At 53.5% G+C, this 19,738-nt stretch overlaps 1 protein-coding gene across 2 annotated transcripts in view; it reads left to right on the top strand.

Annotated features, from left to right (window-relative positions):
• Positions 1 to 347: 347 nt before the first annotated feature.
• Positions 348 to 19,738, top strand: part of PTH1R (parathyroid hormone 1 receptor) — a 146,278-nt gene continuing 126,887 nt past the window's right edge. For both annotated transcript variants that reach the window (XR_016442410.1, XM_090047971.1), the window contains exon 1: positions 348 to 807. Coding sequence is in view for 1 of the 2 variants with exons in the window: in XM_090047971.1 (XP_089904097.1) it covers positions 733 to 807 (75 nt within the window). In the remaining variant the exon portion in view is untranslated. The remainder of the gene's footprint in view (positions 808 to 19,738) is intronic.

Below are 19,738 nucleotides of genomic sequence, written 5' to 3' on the forward strand. Positions count from 1 at the left end.
AAGCTGGAGAAGGCAGGCAGAATAAACCTATTGTGGAGCCGCTGTGCACTGAAATATAGAAGCAATAGAGAAGCCCGAGCCAACAGCACCCCTCCTTGCACAAACGTAATTGCTCGGTGAAAATAGTTCCAACTTCGGGCTTTTTTTTTAAAAAAGAAAACTTGTGATTTGTTTGCTTTGAAGGGGGAGAGGGGAAAAAAAGGGGGGGGGACTTTTTTTTTCCCGCCCCCCTCCCTGTGAAACCTTAAAAGATAAAATTACTGGATCTAAAAATAAAGCAGTGGTTAAAACCTTTCCCCCACCCCTTACAACTCCCCCCCCACCCCTCCCATTTCTCCCTCTCTCTCTCTATGTGTGTTTGCATTCGACAAAGAAATGATTTGAACTTCCCACTGCCTCATAAAAAGGAAACAGAATAGCAGTTTTGACATATGGATGTGATTTCTCCGCTCTGACACAGATGCACACACACACACAAGCCTGCTCCTTTTCACATGGACTCGTTGCCTACATGCATGAAGCGGCTGGAGGTGCTCAGCAATGAGAAGGCGAAGAGGAGGACTGGGCTGGCTTGTCATTTGCCTCTCGGGCTGAGAGCCATCCGGCCAGACCTCTGAAGGGGTCGCGGGGGAAGGAGGACTCCTCTCCAAGCCCGGATCCCTGCAAGAAGCTTTCTCTCCTCCTCCCAGCTGCCCAGAGAGCTTCTTGGATGCTGCCCTAAGCGTCTTGGCTATGGGATCATATCTGGTTTATCACAGCCTGGGTTTGATCCTCTGCTGCTCCGTGCTAAGTTCTGTCTACGCGCTGGTAAGTGCCTGAAACGCTCTCCTTCTCTCTTCCCCCTTCTCCTTCTTGAGCAATTGTTTCGTGGCGCTTTCCTCGATGAGTAATTTACTGCCCGGAGATTCAGAGCGCTGGGTTTTTCAGCCTGATGTTGTGTGTCTCGCGGTGGAGCCTGGCCGCTTCTGCGCTGGGAGATGAAACGAAAATGTCTGGATTTTCCCGAAGCTTTTGGCATTAGTTTTTTTGTGTTTTGTTGGGTTGTTTTTTTCCCCCTCCCAGCCCCAAAAAACAGAGAGAACATTTATAACCCAGGTATTGGAAGTATTCTCCGGGCTAGCCCCGCTCCAGTCCCTAGCCAAAGTTGTCCCGTTAACAGAGGCCATGGTTTTGTGCCTCGCCATCCAGGATGAGGATCTGAATCTTAACAGACTCAAATTGGAGCTGAATTTCAGCAAACCCTTGCTCCGGGCTCTGGCAGGCTCCGTACAGTAGCGTGCCGGATCCGCTGTGCAGTTCACAGCGTCAGCGCATGGATAGCATACCGTTTACGCTCCGGAGAATGAAAGTAGTATTAACTCTTTACTAGCTCCGGCTGTGTGTGCATGGGGATGTAGGTACGCAGGGAGATTTCCGAGGCGTGAGATGCTCTTAGGCACCGCGGACGCAGTTGTCTTCCCAAGTGGGATTTAGGTCCCAGCTCTGCAGCCTGGGGTGACTTGTGCCTAAGCCTCCTAGGAGCCCACCCTGCCTTGTGCTCCTGTACGAGCATCTTCCTTTCTTTCCCACTCCGCCGTTGCGGGGGTCACAGCGCGTCCCTGAGGCTGCACACGCGTGAACGGTAGTTGGGACGGTCACTGTTCAGGATAGGGATCTGCTTCAGACGTCAAGCATGAGATTGGGGGGGGAAGGTCCCAGGATCTCCCCATCTCCACTCTAGCAAAGTTCCTGCTGAGTTTTGTGCGTGTCGGGGATGGGTCTGTTGTTTGGGGAAATGCGAAATCACGCAGCACTCCAGCTTTAGGACATGTGGCAGGGTGTTGTCAGTTAAAAGGCTCCTTGTTAGACACGGAGAAAGAGCAGTCTATAAAACTCGCCCCCACCCAGATGTTCCGGCTATGGGCAGACTTCTCTGGTGTCGTATCGGGGGTACGCTAGAAAAAGCAGGGTCCGCTCCAGGAGATGTGCTGGTGCGGGGGGTGGGGGGGAGTTTGCAGTAGCAATGGCTAAGGATGTTTCTTCCCAACCCCTCTGGCCCAGCATCTAGCTGCGCCCAAATCAGCACCCTCTGTGACATCCAGACCCCTTTGGATGATAGTATGCTGCAGTTGAATATGCAGCACCTGCTATCGCCCCGCTGCTTGGACCTGCTTCTCGGAGTCAGTGGCAAAATCCCCATCAACTTCAATGGGTGTTGGTGGGATGTTGGTGCCCTGTGATTGTTCAGGCTGAATTCCCCAAATACCAGCAGCAAGGATAGATAAGGGAGGATGCACAGTCCTACCCACTTCCTTGCTTCCAGTCTCCCCTTTCCACGGCGGGTCCCTGCTACTAGCACAAAGCACAGGGAACATCTGTGGGACCACGGGCAACATGCACGGATAGGCTATCTCAGTTGCCACGTCCTTGAAATGGACATTTCACCTGCAGATTATTCGCGGAGCCAGTAAAAATCTCAGCAAATGGACAACTGCACATCCTAATCTCTGGGATTTGCTTCGCAGCAGGGGAGGGCTGCTCAGATACATGCATCGCACTGTGAGTGACTTCAGGGCTCGGGGAAAGGATGACTTGGGTCGTGTTTGGAGCAGGAGTAAGACCAGCGAAAGCAAAGGAATTGCTTGCAGGGGGCTGCTCATTGCCCAGTGCAGTCGCATTTGCACCCAGAGGTACTGATTCAGCCCTGGGGTATGGTAAGGTTGTGCCCATGTAACACCGTTCATTTTAATTAGGCAGCAGAATCCCTGGCAGTGAAGTACACTTCTACTAGGCTATTAGGGGTCATTTCTATAGTCCCTTCCTAGAGAAGGGTGTCGAAAAGTGATTGATCTGCCAGGAACGGTCAGTAAGGTTGTCAACGGGCTTGCAAACTGTTCACATCTGGTGAAATTCCCCACGGCTTCGGCTTTTGCTGAGGAGGAAAGAGAGGGGCATGATCCTGAAAGTTAAAGCATTTGTCACACTGCTGCATTGCAACCTGCAGTATGCAGCCAAACTGGAGCTGGGTCAGGATCCTGCTTTCTAACCTTCCCACTTTGCACACGAAAAGTACCCCCCATGCACGGCAGTGCCCCGGTAGAGAGCGTGTGGCACTGCTCAAACCCCATAGCAGAGCCTCTGAAGGTAGCTGGATAGATACAGCAGGATCCCAATGTATTTGGCAGCCTGTTCTTACAATGCGTTCACTTCTGGGGTGGTGAGCAACAGCCCCGCCGCGTAACAGCAGAGGGTGTGCAGACAAGAGCTATTTGCAGCAGACCATACTGCGCTGAATGTGGCTGGTGATCTTTAAGGTCCATGCAGAGCAAACAGGCACTCCCTTCTTAAAGTCTGAACTAAAAGCCCCCCCAGGCAGCTGACTGACTTGTGAAAGGCAATGGGCTAAACCAGCAATTCGCAACCAGAGTGCTGTGGGGTGCCGTGATAGCCTTTGCAGGGCGCCGCGCTGCTAGAAGCACAGACACCTATACACGATTCATGAGATAAACCCCGGTTCTTTGGGGAAATGCGATATAACTTTTATTACACCCACTAAGTAGTTGAAAAAAAAATTGTTCTTTGCAAGCTTTAGGGCACAAACAGCCTTCTTCAGGTGTTTCTTATTAGACCAACTTCTTATTAGACCAACTTTACCCTTCTTATTAGACCCACTAAGTAGTTGGAAAAATTGTTCCTTGCAAGCTTTTGGGTGCAAACACCCTTCTTCAGGGTGTTTGCACCCAGAAGCTTGCCAAGAACACTTGTTTTTTCCAACTACTTAGTGGGTCTAATAAAAGATATCACATTTACCCAACAAACCTTGTCTGCCTATGTCCTTAGACCAACACGGCTACAACCAACACCCCCAAAAGATAAACCCAGAGCTTCCAAATAGGAAACCAGAGTGTCCCAACCCTGCTGCCCTGTTGCGGCTTTTGTCAGTCCTTTGCCACGTAAGACTCACTCTGGCATTTTTTTCCATTCTCCAGAAAGGAGTGACGGCTAAAAGCTGGCATTCCCGAGGGGCTTTGAGTCTTTAAAAAGGTGGCGAGCCACCGGGCTAAATGAACCTGCTTGGGCTTTGCAGCTGTGCTTCTTGAGAGGGGGAAAGGACTAGCCTAAAATCTTGCTCGCTTCCACGGCTGGATTGCTTTGGGTTTATGGCCCGGGGCTGAGATCAGAGCATGGGCACGTTCACATCGCTACCAGCCCCTGTAGACAACCGTCCGGAGAGAGCAAGGGTGGAAAGCACGGGGCACGTTACGCCCTCCAGAGCCTGCCTAAACCATCGCTGCCTCAGCTTTTGCAGTGCGCTCGTGTGGGCTGTTTCAGCCTTTGCTGCAGTGCAATATATAAACCCCCTTGTGCAGCGTGAAGCGCAGAGAGGTGGGAAGAGAGAGGTGTCCTTCCTTTCCATACGCACCTCTCGCTTCTGCCGGCCACCTTCTTGCCCCTGTGGCTCAGGTGTCACGGCCCGGCGAGGTTGCACCCGTGCAAAAATCAGAACCGGTTTCCACCCATCGAAATGGGAGGAATCCCACAGGTTTTAGTGGCATCACCCCCAATCTTACCATTCGCGCTCAGATGAAAGCAGGGGTAGGCTGCAACCGGGCCGACTTGTTGGGGCAGCTTCACAGTTGTCCTGGTGTGAGCTGGCAAGCCCTGCGGGTTGGGGTCTGCGCTAGACCTGTCACCCTAAAAGCTGAGCGGTGTCAAGACTCCCAGGCACTAAATTATGATCTCAAAGGGGGTTGAAAAGCTCAAAGGCCTCAACCAAAAGCATCCAGGAATTTCATTTCTTTTCAGCTGTTTCCTCCTAACCCGGCAGCCTTGAGCGCTATCACGGGAACAGATGCTCTGTGCAACGCCTCTGCGCTGCCTTCTGTATTTATAATCTCTTGCCGTGGCTCCTGTTGCAGATGAGCTCTGCTTCGAGGCCAGCATTAACAGAGACGGATCCTCAGTGGCATAAACCGAGGTTGCTCCAGTGCCCGGGCCGGTTTACACCTCTCGAGGAGCCGACCCGATAATGTTCCCAACTGGCAGCACCGCAGTCACAACCGGAGATCCTCTGCGCCTCTTCTGCCGTTGGCTTTTGCTAGGCACCGTGCAAACAGCAGCAAGCTGCCGGTTCAGCGGATACCCAGGGCAGAACAGGATCTGTCTTGTTCTTCTGATTTTCGCTGTAATATTGCCTCCTAGTTTGCAAAAGATTCGGCGGCAGGTTCTCACCCTGATGTGAATTGGCACTGCTATGCCCTCGACAGCGGTGTTTTGATGGGTATCACGCTAAGGATCTGGCTGTTGATAGATGAACCAGCCAGAAGTCAGTGTATAGAAAGGAGATGAAAGTGCTGTTTTTTAGAATAATTAGAAAGTTAGGTTTGGAAGGGAGCTCACATCTAGTCGAGACCCCTGCTCCAAGCAAGACCAGCCCTGACTACATCATCCCAGCCAGGGCTTTGTGTAGCCAGGTCTTAAAAACCTCCAAGCTCGGAGACCCCACCACCTCTCTGAGTGACCCGTTCCAGTGCTTCACCACCCTCCTCAGGAGAAAATGTTACCCTAATATCCTAATTTTCCTAATATTTTTATCTAGTCGATGTTCAAGCAAGCAGAATGTCTTGATGACATGGGGAAAAGTTTGCAAGGCTTTAAATGGGCTGATTAAAATTAAAGCAGGGTGGGAGAGATGATCATGGCCTGTCTCAGCGGGGTGGGGGGGAACCCCCCCGAAATCTGTAGCAATATCCCACAAATCCGGGGAGCTGTCTAACTTCATTCAACCTGGCGGAGAAGACCGCCCGACACATCCTTTCTTTGCACCCGGAAGCCTGCTGATCCACCCGCCCCGTATAACATTTTTTGTTATTGTACTGGGGGATTAGCAGATCTCCCCGAACTATAAATATTATACCGCCAAGAAGACAGAAAGCAAACAAGCCTCGGTGTGAAAGTAATGCTGGGTAAGACTCGTCCCAAACGAGCCAAGAAGTAGTGAGCTGCAAAGCTGACCTGATCTTGCTATGTTTGCACTAGCGTGCGGCCTTCCTTAGTGGGAGAAGAGGAGATGGGATAAGGTGTCAATTGTTGGAGAGAGTGCGTGAGGGAGAGTTACTTGGAAGTATGTTTGAGCTGACCCAAAGGGGAACGGATAGGGGGTTGCTGTCGTTTTTTCTGTCTTTACGGAGGTTATTTTATGTCATTTTTTTCTCTCTTTACGGAGGTTATTTTTTATGTCATTTTTTTTCTCTCCTTATAGAAGTGGCCCGCAGCCTCAGGTAGCTGGGGGTACCCGACCGATCAGTGTTGCTGAGCTTGCTGCAGCTGTGCTCACCAATAATCAATCAGAGCTGGAGGCCCTGCTAGGCCAAGCGCAAAACACAGGGCTGAAAGACAGGCAGCTGCTGCCTGGGACATCTCCAGATTGGCATAGCGAGACGTGTGGGATTTTGATGTTGCAAATCTTTGCTTTCCTTTCCAGAAAGGCTTGCCCAAAGAGCAGTGTAGTTGCGGAGACTCTTAGGCCGGGGGAGCAAGACCACGAATGAAAGAGCCCCCAAAAGCAGGGGGGTTTCTTTCAAAACCACTCGATCGCTCAGCCAGTTTCCTGGGGCCCGTTCTGAGTCTCGCCCCTTGAGCCCAAATCTGTAGGTTTTCAGAGCGCACTTGCGTGACGTGCAAGACCAGGCACAGCGAATGCAGCCGGCTCTTCCACCCTCTGCCGGCAGCACCCCGGTCCCGCTCAGATCAGGGACGACCCTCCCAGCGATTTCCAGTAAACCAGGGTTTGAGTCTCAGAGCTTGCCCTGGAGCCGAGAATGCATCGGGCAGCCTGGCTTCACGTGCCATTTCTCCTCCTGGCATATTTTAGGATCCTCTCGCTTGTACGGCCGTCCTCTGGCAGCACCGCCGTGTTGGCTTGACACCTGATTTACACCGGTGGGAGAGAAGAGGCAGAGAGGCCCTTCGGGTGTTTATCCGCTGGGTGGACTCTGCAGTTTCGTCTTCCCCCCCCAGGACTGCAGCCTTTCGAACTCTGACCTCGCTGACCCTCGCTGACCCGCTGGCACGGATGAGATCAAAAGAGAGCGGAGCAGGAGTCTGTGTTTTGGGTGGGCTGCTTCTGTGCCGGGGGACATGCGGACATGTTTTTAAATCCCAGTATAAGTGGGATTATGGTGCCGGTGACTCCTATACGTGTCTGAGGTTAATTTGCATTACTGTGGCACTAGCAAGAAATACTAGGAAGCTAAGAGAAATGAATTATAGAGCAATAAGCAATCAGGGCTCGTGGGCAGAGGTGATATCTTTTATGAGACCAACAAGATTTTTGCCAAAAAAATGTTCTTTATAGAGCAATATACATTTATTAGGGCAAGTAAGGAATTCATCAGGACCTCTCTGAGGTTTATTAGACATGCTGCACACGGGAGAGACAGACTCCAGTCTCAGCTTGATTGGATTGCACCACTTGCGTTCAGCAATTTGGATGCCTCGGGCTATGATCTCGGAGACCTTAAGCTAGCTCTTAGAGAGGGAGGATAATAAATATGAGATTTCTATGGGTGCACCCATGGAAGGACTAGAAAAGCGAAAGACTGGAGCGGTCATTGAAGGGCAGCTGCATCTGGGGGGGGACCTTGGCCCATCTTGGGCGATGCACAGGGACCACTGCATGGAGGCTGGCCTATGATGAGAAAGTTTATATCACATGGGGACGAGGGAGGATGGGGTGGTAGATGGTTGACTGGCATATACAAATGATGAGAGCCCCAGCCTGCATTTTGCCCTCAGAGCTATTTGGCCCTCAACACCGATCACCTTGGGGGTGTAGCTATGACGGGGTTGCTGAGCGAAACAACAAAAATTAATATTCAACCTGCAGGGTCTTTGATTTTTGAGGGGTCTGGTTTTTGCCAGGTGAAATCCCCAGGGGGTGCTGAAATCCAGGTCTTTTTCAAAGTCTCGCACAACAACAAATCACAAGCCCCTTTTGAAAAGCCAGGCCTTGTACACTCCTAAAGCCCTTAGGACCAGGTGACTTCCTGGTAAGAGACTGAGTTAAGCTAATCCCTGGAGGGCAGAGCCAGCCTTTGGGACATCGGTTTGTACAGTGCCAAGCGCAATAAGAGCCAGGTCTGTGGCTGACATGACTATGAGGGTGGTCGAGCGTTGCAACAAGCTGCCGAGAGGGGTTCTGGAGTCTCCATCCCTGGAAGTTTCCAAGAGTGGGTTGGATGGACATGTGGTTGGGATGGTTTGAGCAGGGATGCTCCTGCCTGGAGCAGGGAGCTGGATTAGACCTCACGGGGTCCCTTCCAGCCTGACTTTCCTGCAATTTTATGATGGCCAGCCCCAAGCCTAGGCTGCAGCATGTTGTTTTGCATCTCTCTCCTGCATTTAACTGTGTTCCTGGTAAAACGAAGCACAGGGCAGGGTCACACCCGTGTTTCTTGGGCGGTGGCAGTCCAGGTTTGCAGCCACAGGCCCAGGGCTGAATGGCAGGGGAGGTGAGAGGTCACTATTCGAAACTGCGAGCAGGTTGTGCAAACCCGGTGCCAACTCGCAGCTCACGTTGCAGCATCTGCCTGCCGTGTGGCCTTCAATGTACATCTGGGCTTCAGCTTCTCTCTCCTTTGTAACGCACCCACTCGTGCCAGCGCCTCTTTTGGTGTGAACCAGAGACGCTCCAATGAAGCCATGCTGCTTTGCGCCAGCTGGACCGATGCACGCTCACAAGCTCATTTACCTTCACACTTGCAAGCTTTCCCGTGAGTATTGACCCACCATCACGGCTGTCTGACTTCTGGGCAGCTGAGGGAGGGGGGGTTCATGCCCCATAAGCCACAGACCTCCCCAGTTGCAACCACGCTGTGCAGGCAGGCTGTTCTCCCCACGTGCTATATGCTGCTCCTGGCCCCACATGCAGCTCCCCGCAGCCCAGCTCCTCTCCTCCCAGCTGTGGGCTGGTCTCCTTCACTGACTGCAGCAAACCCAGATCAAGCTATGCTGCAAAACTCAGTCATAAAGGAGATTATAGCATGGTGTTCCTTCTCCCAGCTAGGCAACTCCCTGGCTCCCTCGCCCAGCCTACGTGCCTAGCCGACAGAGGCAGGTCAGGGTCTTTGAACCCAGATGGGGAAGCGGAGTCACGAAGATCACACAGCAGATCCATAGCAATGCCAAGAGGAGTCGCCTTTCCTCCAGGCCTCCTATTCAGGGCTTGATCCATTCGAGCTGCCTTAAGCCCCGCCGGCTGCAGAGACTAGGCTGAGTACAGCCACGGCTCGTGACATGTATGACTCCTGTGCCCCCTTTCTGGCTCGGAGAGGCATCAACTGTTAAGAAGCCGATCTCCCTCCTTCCCCCTTTCCAGCTGGTGGAAGTGCAAAGCCAGCAGCATGCGAGTCCAAAGAGCACTCTATTTTTAACAGGCTTTCTATTGTGCCGGTAGCCCGCCAGATAACGAGTCCTCCCGGAGGTGAGCTGTGCCGTCTGAAAAAAAAAAGTCTAGAAAATGCAGGGCTTGTAAAACCCTTGGTGAAGATATCCATGCCTGTGTCAGCAAGAAGCAGGGCAGTTATCGGGCTGGGAGGGTTTTTCACATGGGTGTCCCAAGAGTGTGACTAATCTGGGTTCCTTGATGTTATCGCTTCCACACGCCCCCGTCAAGGTTTATTTAAATAAGATACTTATGCATGCTTGTTTTCTGCTGCACTTTTGAGGAACGGCGTCAACCTCCACAGCATCACTGGGAAGCCCCAGAGGTGGGCAGGGAAGCTGCCTCCGCTGGGCCTCATGCTGGGCCGCGCGTCGAGAGAGATCAGCTGGTTGCACGTGGGATCGGGATGGCTTGTAAGGAACAGAGAGAGGGAGTATTCTGGGAAGCAAAACTGCTCCCCATGGGCACCGAGGGAAGCAGAGGTGGTTGGTATGTCCAGAAACCTAACTGAGCATTTGCATTGAGAAACTGGGAGGCTGTTTCTGTCTCCGCCACTGACTTACATGGTACCCTCAGGCATGTCATTTAACCTAGGGGCCAGCAACCTTTAGGAGTAGCAAGACAAATCACAGCAGCTCACTGAAGGTAGGGTTGATTTTCCCCTTACTAGTGCTAATGGCCTGGCCTCACACTCCCCACCCAGGTGCCCTCCCCTTGCTGACTCCAGGCTTCGGACCCAGCCCCGTGTTTCCAGCCCGGCTGCCAATATCCTGGCTTCTTGGGCCAGATAACACTGCATGGTGGGCCAGATCCATCTCACAGGCTGTAGGATCTGGACTCCCCAATTTAACCTGTACCTCACTGCTCTCTTCTTTGCCTGTAGAATGGGTATAATGATCTTGAACCTGCAGCGCGTACTGCCGAGGTTTCATTCACTTCCTCCAAAGCAGCCAAAAATCCTGTCTCCATGGATCTACAAAGGGTTATAATGGGAAATTAATGAAACTAGGGCTAGCCCTGAGGATACCCAGGCAGGTGATCAGAGCCCCAATCTGTGTGCTACAAGATGGAACTGTCCCAGTGAGGATCCTGGTGTGAACACTGGGAAAACTGGACAGGATAAGGCCCAACCCAAAGCCCCTGGTCTCCACTTTTCAGTGGGAAGGGAGCCGGGAGCCGGATTCCAGGTTGGCCGGTCTCTGCACTGTAATGAAGACATGCGAAGCACTTACTCCCAGCCAGTTGATTTTACCCCGTGGTAAAATACGCGAGGCGCAGACCTACTCCGCAGTAAACCCAGGATAAAGTTACCCCTTGGAAAACATGGGCTAACTTGACTACCTGGGGCAAGTAAACCTGAAGTATGCTTGCTAGCTTGGGGTAGCTCTTTGCAAAGTGCAAACTGTCTCCCTCACCCCCTTGCAGCCTCGTATTATAATAGCATTATCTCGGGAGAACGAGTTGTGTGTTTGCCCTGCTCAGCACAGAGTGAAATCCAGGGCCAGTTACTCCATGCTATCCACACCCGGCGCCCACTGAGGCCTGGCATGCGCTCCTTTGAAGTACTTTGCAAAAGCTGAAGCCTCTTCAGTTTTCTGAGCTTGTTGGAAAGCATGCAGGACCTCCTGCTACGCCCGTTTCCACCTACCGTGGCCTTTCTCTGCTGGGTCCCTGTCTGCTGTGGGAGCATTGCTAATACCTGCACCGAAACCATTTGCTGGCCCTTTCCCCATTTTCTTCCACTGGGCAGTAGCAATATAAAGCGTGTTAGAGCCTCCCGGTCTGAGACATCTTAGGGAAGTCAAGTTGGAAGGGCCCTCAGGAGGTGACCTCTAGTCCAAGCCCTGCTCTTTCCTGTGTCAACCCCTGCCATGCAACTCGAAGCCACGGGAAGAGCGGGTGTTGGATTCGTTCCCCGCACCCTGCCTCGTCTTTGCTACAAACCTCTGCTGCCCCACTTGATACCCGCTCGTTTCCTGATGCAACCGCCCGTCATTAGCTGAGGCTTTGAGATCCCCGCTGTGGAAAATCAGGCCACGTTGCGCATTTGAGCTGGAAAGAAACGTCTGGTTTATCGCAGAAGTGCTGCAAGAGCCAGATCGATAAAGCGACATTACATAGCGTATCTATTTCAGAGATGGCAATTTGAGAGCCATAAAAACAGGCAGCAGGGGAAGGGGAGAGATAAGAGCTTGGAGAACCCGGTGAACGCAGCCTCGGTCTTCCACGTGGCTCACTTATCGAGGGCTATCAGCCTACCTGGCCTCTTTGCAGCTGGAAAACTGATTTTTCGAAGGTTTGCTTCAAACTCTGCCAAACTCTGTTGTCTTCTAGGTTTTGCACCTTGGAGGCCGATTTCAGCTCGGCCCTGAGTTTCCTGCGTGGTTTTGAATGCGCCGCTGAACCCATTTCTGTGCAGAAAGAGAGTTCAACGATGCCTCTGGGGGGGATCATTCATGGGGACTAAACCCGGGTCCAGAGCAAGACACCTCTGTTTTAGCTCGCATCATTAGGTCTGCAGCAGGTTCGGCCCCTGGTTTTTTGAGCCGGGGAGGGTCAGAGATGGCTACGTGGTGTCACTCTTGGCTATGGAAACTGGTGTGGTTTAGTGATGTTAGTGGGCTAGTCATCCTCGTCCTCACCCAGCATAGGTCGCAACTCCTGGAGGGTGACAAAACATCACATCGTGACAGCTCGTGTTGCGTGGACCTGGGCTGAGCTAGGCAAGGCTTGGGTTAGCTCGCGGTTATGAGGCTCGGAGGACCTCGGTCCCAAGACCCTGCACAGTCGTCTTGCAAACCTTGGTGCCACCAGGTCGTCTGGGCCTGCATTGCAGCACCTCGCTCCTGCTCGCGGCCGCGGGATACCTGAGTCTCCAGTCCTGATGCTCCCTCGCAGGTCACGCAGCCAGCGGCCAGGAGCTGCCAATGCTCCCAAGCAGGGTCCTCCCTTTGGAAAAGGAAGAACTGCTTTCTCTCCCCGCAGCCACCGTTAGCGCCATGCGTACTTGCAGGCAGCAATGGATGTGGGAGGCGAATCCGGCCGGCCGTGGCTCATATTCCCGGTTTCACGGGCCTGTTCCCTCTCCCCGAGCGATTGCAACCCATATCGGCCTCCCGTTCCGATCAGAGATACGCCGCATGCCCTCGGGAGAAACCTCCCCACTGCGCTGGGTGGGCTGCGAGGCCTTTCCTCGTTGTTTATTCATCTGGAGGATGGTTTTGGGGTTTGGCCCGGCAGGACGAGCTGTTCCTCCTGCCCTGAGTCACCCTTGGTCGTGGTCTGCATACTCCCTCGGCATCTCCTTGGATGACTCCGCCGCACGGTATCGGCCCTTTCCTGCCTTCGCTGGCAGTCACGAGGGTGTTTCTTCCCCGGCTCGTCCCCGGGCCCCACCGTTAAGTGTGTTTGCTTTTCATTCTTCTTGTCCCTCAGATCATATTTTCCCTGTGATTTGACCTCACCTCATCACAGAAACCACAAAGCTCCGGGGCAGGGGAGGGCAGATCCTCAGCTGGCGTAAACCAGTGCAACTCCACTGAAAGGAAGGGAAAGGAAGGGGGAGGCCGCCCGGCTGGATTCGGCAAGGCTTTGGTTAGCTCGTGGGCAGGAGAGGCTTGCAGGACCTCGGGGTGCCCGGTCCTCCTTGCACCGGGTGACGGGGTCCAGAGATTTGCTTCTGATGCTAATCTGCTCCTGGGCACTGACAAAATCGACTGTTTTGGGGATCACTTCTTTGTGGCATCTTGACCACTCTCCTCCCCCCAGTCGAGATGTAGCCCGGGTAGCAAGCCATGCAGGAGGTTTTCCAGCGCCAGGCAAGGGCTGGGAGGCTCGGGTCTGTCTTTAAGTGCCACAGCAGTAGCCATGCATCGCATTGCCCCGGTGCCCCCGGTGCAAGCCAGCTGCTGGAGTTTACAGCCTCGCCAGCCCCCTTGCGCCGTGCGTCCGTGCGAAGTGGCCGGCTTTGCAGAGAATCGGGCCTGCTGGCTTCGCCACTCCTGATTTACACCGCTCGGGCTTCAGGGGACGTGTCCTCGGCTGCAGCTCGCCTCGTTGGGCCCCGCTCTGCCGCTTGTTTGTCAACAGCTCCGCAGGAGTCGATGAGGGCGAGTCCTCTGGGGCAGGGTGGGATCGACTGAATCAGCGTTTCCCGGAGCTCGGGGCAGATAAGGGTGCCAGGAACTGTCACATAAGCAGTGCCGCGGCCAAGTCCAGGCACAAACAAATGTCTGGCTCCCGTCCAGCCTCGTGCCATGTGTTCAGGCCACCCCTGTGTCGGGCGGAGGGCAGCTGGATTGTAACTCCCCCTCCACCCCGGGCATTAACTTTGAGCTTCTGCCCCTGCGGGCACAGCCAAAGTCATCAGCTGCTGCTTCCTGCACCCGCTGCCCCCATCCCAGCTCTCTATGTGCCTCTCTTGTCCTGCTTTGCACCCCGGGCTGTGGCCAGCTGCCCATATCCATGTCCCACAGGACAGCAGGGGTCTTCAGTTTGGGGATCCAGCTGTTGTGAGGGGATCGAGCTCCTGGATAGCAAAGGGGTCAGCGGATTCCTGCGGGCTAAGGGTGTAAGATATGGCTCCTCTTTCCATTTCAGCCATGCCAAGACTCCCATCAGAGTCCCAGTGGAGAAGGGGGCTTTGAGAGAGCGCAACCCTTAGGATGGGGTCGTTAATAAGCCAAAGACAGTGAAGTGCCCAGCTCCACTTTGCATCAGGCTCTGCCGACAACCCCAGCCCTCAACAGGCTGTCTGTGTTTAGCGTCACTGGGCATCTCCTGCCAGGAAAAGCTGCTCCCCTTCTCTGCTGTCTGCAGCCTGTCCTCCTCTTCCTGCTTTCCCTGTTCATCACCCAACATTTCAAGTCCTAGTTGCCTTTAGGCCAAAACATTGCCCCTTCCTCCCCCCGGCTCTGTCTGCTAAACAGGTCCATGAACCAGTCTGTGCACATGCTCTAGTGTCTTCATTAGGGTCCAGAGTGAACACGGATAAGCAGCAGAGTTCAGGAGTTGGCACCGCTCAGAGCCATTGTGCCGGGTGTCCTGCAGATCCCGGCATGCACTGCCGGAGGGTTTGCTTCACAGCCCCCGGCCTTGGACACCGACCTCTCTTTTTAAAGGGAAGCTGAAATTATGCACAGTGCCTCATGTGTCCCCGTACATGCTGCAAGCCCGAGGGGTCTGGCCGGTGGACTGGGTGTCTGCAGTGTTTGTTCTTCATTCAGTGCCTGGATGCAAAGGGGAGAAGCAAAGCAAGGCAGAAATCCCCCCAAGCTCCCGATCTTCTGTAGCTCACTTAGGCTAGGAGCAAGTGCTGGGTGTAGTAGGAAAGCTGATAACTTTGGCTTCTCAGTGCACAGCAAAGGCATGCCAATGCAGGGGGGCTTCCAGCCTCTCCCTGCCACACACAGCCCTTGGGTGCAGCCTGCCGGGGCCTTGCATCGACATCTTCCTTATCCACGGTCCATAGCTGGCATTTGACCCCTGAAGTCACATGCATGGGGAGCTGGGATTCAATCACAGAATCACAGACAATGAGGCTGGAAGGGAGCTCAGGAGGTCACATCTAGTCCAGCCCCCTGCTCCAAGCAGGACCAGCCCCAACTACATCATCCCAGCCAGGGCTTTGTCTACCCGGGTCTTAAACACCTCCGAGGATGGATGGAGAGCCCGCAGTGCCTGGTTTTCTGTGGCCGCAGGCTGGCACTGGCCTCAGCTCATGGAGCAAGGCCATGGGGGGAGGCGCTTGCTGACCCAGACCAAGAGGAGGGGTAGTTGCCAGCCACCCAGACATGCTCACGGCAAAGGGATGTGGTGCCAGGGGAAGCTGCGCTCCCCTCCCCTGCCCTGTACCCCTCCGGAGACCCCCGCTTGAGAGTCACCAGGCCAAGCAGCAAATCCATGACAGGGCCCAGGATGAGATGTACAGCTCCTGACACCCAAGCCTTGGCTTGTAGGCAGCCCAGCTAGCCCTCTCTGCCTGTTGACTAGTCTGGGTCCCCTAATCCTTTGAATAAAAGCCCCCGATTTACAGGGCCAGAGCTCTATGGTGCATCTAGGAGGGGGTTGTGCTTTCGCTTAGATTTGAGAAGCAGGCTGCGTTTAAGAGACATGAAGCATGGAAGCCAAAGGCGTCTCTGAAATGTGGCCTGCTTCTTAAATCTGAATGAAAACACAAGCCAAAAATAGCCCCCTGCGAGACGCACCGTAGAGCTCCATCCCTGCAAATGGGTCTTTAATTGGTATTTCTTTTCCTCCTGCTTAAACTGAGAGTCAGAAAAGGTGGGTGCATCCAGGGAAGGGTGGTTTATATCCAGAGGAATAGGGGTAACATTGCATTGCCTATCCCCAGAGCGTAGGAGAGGTGGCAGCCCCCAGGTCTAGAGGGCTGGAGTCTCTTTCAGCTCGCGGGGTCCCCAGCACGCAGAGCTGAGATCTGTGCTACGTAGGGCTGTGCCGGGGGCTGGCCCTCAGGCCCCTGGCTTGGAGCAAGGCAGGATGGAGCCCAGTAGTGTAAATGAGCATGGCAGGGACCAGCCGAAGAGGTGCACACCCGGTGTCCCTTCCCTGTGCCGGGCCGATGCACCCAACCAGGTGCATCGCACCACTGCGGCGGCCTGGAGCCCGTGGGACCCTCAGCATCTCTGCAGCTCTTCCTCATCCTCTCCCAACACCCCAGCCAGACAACGTCATCCTGGCTCTCCCTCAGCAGCACGCTGCAGGTCTCACGCGCCCTGCACACAGTGGTCGCCTTGTTGCGGCGGCAGCCCCCGACGCACCGTTCCTCTTTCCCCGCCGCTGGCTCAGCCCAGCCCCTTTGGGATACGTCTCCCCGGGGAGGAGAGATGTGGGGTAGGGTCTGCATCCGACAGCGCCGGCTCTGCAAGCCGTGTTGAGAGAGCCTGCAAACCAGGACATGAATGCATGCGACGGGTCTTGTGACAGGGCGAGATACCTGTGGTTTGAGGCATGAAGTAGCACATTGTCCTGATCTCATGCATAGTCCTGATCTGCCTCTTTCCAGGAGCTGGGGGAGTGGGGTGCGGGGGAAGGAACAGCTGATGGGATGCACGTAAGAGCAGCCCAAACTCCTCGGGTTGTGTCTCGGGATGCCCAGGCCTGCGGCTGCATCACTGCCGTCCTTTCTCGCGCCTCCGCAGCAGGCAGGGGCCGGCTTCCCAAAATAGCTGGCAAACAGGCCGGGGATGGGAACCAGAGCAATGAATGACACCAAACAGAGAGGAGGGGGCTGGACCGGGAGCACAGGGGGCCAGGCAGGAAGGTGGGGAAGGGAATCAATGGCATTCCTATGACGCTGGGAAGTAGAAGGAGGCAGGCCCCTCCCCTCTGGCGCTCGGTCCCTGCGAGCCAGGCCGTGCTGCTTGCTGCTTTCCTGGAGATCTGGACTAGCTCCCTGGGCCTCTAAAAGAGGCCTCTGGGAGTTAGGCGCCTGCATCCCAGCGGCTTGCAATAAACATGGGAAGACCCCAGTCCTTTGCACGCCCCGTGAGGTCTGGTCTCAGCTGTGCCTAGATTCACGGAGAGGCTGTGCATGGTTTAGGGGTGATAGAGGTGGCATCTTTTATTAGACCAAGTAGATTTTTGCAAAAAAAAAAAAAATCTTTAATCGCAAGCTTTTGGGCACAAACGCCTTTTGGGCATCCACTGCCATTTCTACGGGGGTTTGGTGCAGGCCGCCTCAGGAGAGACGAGCTCTCTCCTTCCTTGTACACTAGCGCTCCAGGGAATTTGTCTCAGGCTGAATTGCCAGAGTAGCTGAGCTCGGTAAATTAGACAAAAGCAGTCTGGTGTTTAGGAGGCTGAGCTGTATCCAGATGCCACAGGCAGCAAACAGTAGAAACCCGCATGCCATCAGTGCCCAACGCCATTAATACGTCTGTAATTCCTTTAGCTTCCCTTATCAGCTGCCTACATTTTTGAGTTTGCAATCTGTATCCTATTCCATTTACTTCCCCTGTTTTTTGCCATTCATTATGTATCATTTCCAATATGATTCATCATCACTGCCCCATCTCTCTCTAACTAGAATGGCTTTAGGCCCGGCATAACTTTTTAACGTGTTTGTGGACTTGGGTCATCTGGTAGGATGTTCTTGAAGGAATCCCAGCTTTCATCAACACTTTCAATTAATGTTTCCAGGCAGTGATGCCAACAGCTGGGCTAAGAGACCTTTTCCCTGCTGCCATGGCATACAACTTGCAGATTTGGAGATATATCGCACCTTTCATCTCCTTCCTCTCATCTTCTTCAGCTGTAAACGAGTTAAAGAGATCAAGTGCTTAGGACCAGGGAGAGCTGGTCAACAAAATCCCTGCCCCAAGGACCTTGCAGTGACAGGGCCAGATTATGAGCCCTTTTACTCACGCTGAGGAGCCCTTACTCCTGTGAATATCTCCACAACCACTCACTGCCGTCTGCAGAGGGTTTGTGATCCGCACGGCCTTTCAAAGGCATTAGAGTAACCCCTTAAAGCTCAGACCAAGTGCAGGGTGCCTTTGTGCTGGGTGCTGTACATATTGTTTGCTGTCTAAAGGGGCCAAACAATCAGGTTAGTTCAGTTGAAAGGAGTTCAATTTAGTGGTGAGGCCAGCTTATAGCCTCGGTCTGGACAAGATTAGTGTCCTGATTAAGAAAAACTTTCTCACGAGGAGGGTGGTGAAGCACTGGGACAGGCTCCCCAGAGAGGTGGTGCAGTCTCCAACCTTGGAGGTGTTTAAGACCCAACTAGACAAAGCCTTGGCTGGGATGATGTAGCTGGGGCTGGTCCTGCTTGGGGCAGGGGTTGGACTAGATGTGACCTCCTGAGATCCCTTCAACCCTCGTTTTTTATGATTCAACATAATCTGGATGATCTCCCTGGTCGGATGCATGAGTGTTATACAGCACGAGGGCTGGAGAAAGAGGAAAGTGGGCAAAAAGGGGGAAGGGTTTGAGGTCCTTTTCAGCTGGATTGCTGAGCTGACGAATCTCACTCAAGCTGCTGAGCTGCCGGCCGCTTGGTGGAAAGAACAAAATCCCTGTGCGAGAGGAGCAGCAGTGCCAGGATATGAAGCAGTGCAAAGCATAAAGGGATCCTGCGGACGGGGAATAATGCTCAGGACTGTGAGCAGGGAGATACAACTTCTATTCATCACCATGCTGTGTGCCATAACGTGACTCGCTTTCCCCACCCACTGTCTCTTTTTTCCCTTCCTGACCTTCCCTGAGCTTTTCTACTTCGCATGTAAGTTTGCAAAGCTGGGGAGTGTCACTCCTGATGTGTTTGTACAGCACCGAGCGCCGCAGGGCCCTAATTTTGCTTGAGGATCTGCAGCGACGTGTTGTGCTTCCTCATACGTGAACAAAGCACCAAGAGCCTCATGTTCTTGCTATTCGTCTCCGTCCATGGGTCTTTGGGCTACAAAGTTTGCCATTTGTATTAAAACACTCTCACGGTGCGTACACTTAGGGCAAAGTCCATTTAAGTGTGCGACCGCACAGGTGTGCCTAGGGTATAAATTGCCCCCCAAATGGTGTGCACTATCTCTGTTTAGACTGAAATTAGGTGAACCCAGTTCACCAAGGGGGTCCCCATCTCATGAATGTTGGTACATGTTCACAGTATAGCCCTGGGGCTGGGAAAGCCCAGCCACTTACCCCAGTCCTCACCACCACCCCTCAAATGGGCCATTTTAGCCCCTCAGCTGGGCACCCCCCTCTCACACACCTCTATTTCTACCCCAAGTGCATGGACTTTGCTTGGATTTGCCTTCCCAAGACATATATTAACAAAGCATTATTGCAGTAGTGGCCTTAGGGGAGAGCAGACTGAGCGACCACCCAGGGTCCCACACTTTTGGAGTGCTAAAACTTTTGGGGGGCCCCAAAATTTTGCAACAATTTTTTTTTGGGGGGGGGGGAGGTGAAGTTATTAAAAACTTTGCTCTTTCTTCAACTTATGAATAAGTTTCATGGACAGCGCAAAGAGAAATTGAAATCGAAAATGTCCGACTTGATAGTTTCATAGTTTCTAGGGTCAGAAGGGACCTGAGCAGATCATCGAGTCCGACCCCCTGCCATGGCAGGAAAGAGTCCTGGGGTCAGACGACCCCAGCAAGGTGTACATCTTGCTTATAGGTGAGCAAAATTAAGCCTCTAAGGGGCCTCGAATGACTCTCTTGCCCGGGGCCCCAACAACCCTAAGGCTACCACTGATTATAGTCTGCCATAAGGCACCCCGCTGCACATGCTTATCCCAGTAGGGACACAGGGACAGAACAAGCAGCCCGATCCAGATATTTTCAGATGTGCTAC

The sequence above is a fragment of the Crocodylus siamensis genome, chromosome 5 (genome assembly GCF_052110815.1).
Source record: "Crocodylus siamensis isolate JL-2025a chromosome 5, ASM5211081v1, whole genome shotgun sequence".
NCBI classification, from domain to species: domain Eukaryota; kingdom Metazoa; phylum Chordata; order Crocodylia; family Crocodylidae; genus Crocodylus; species Crocodylus siamensis.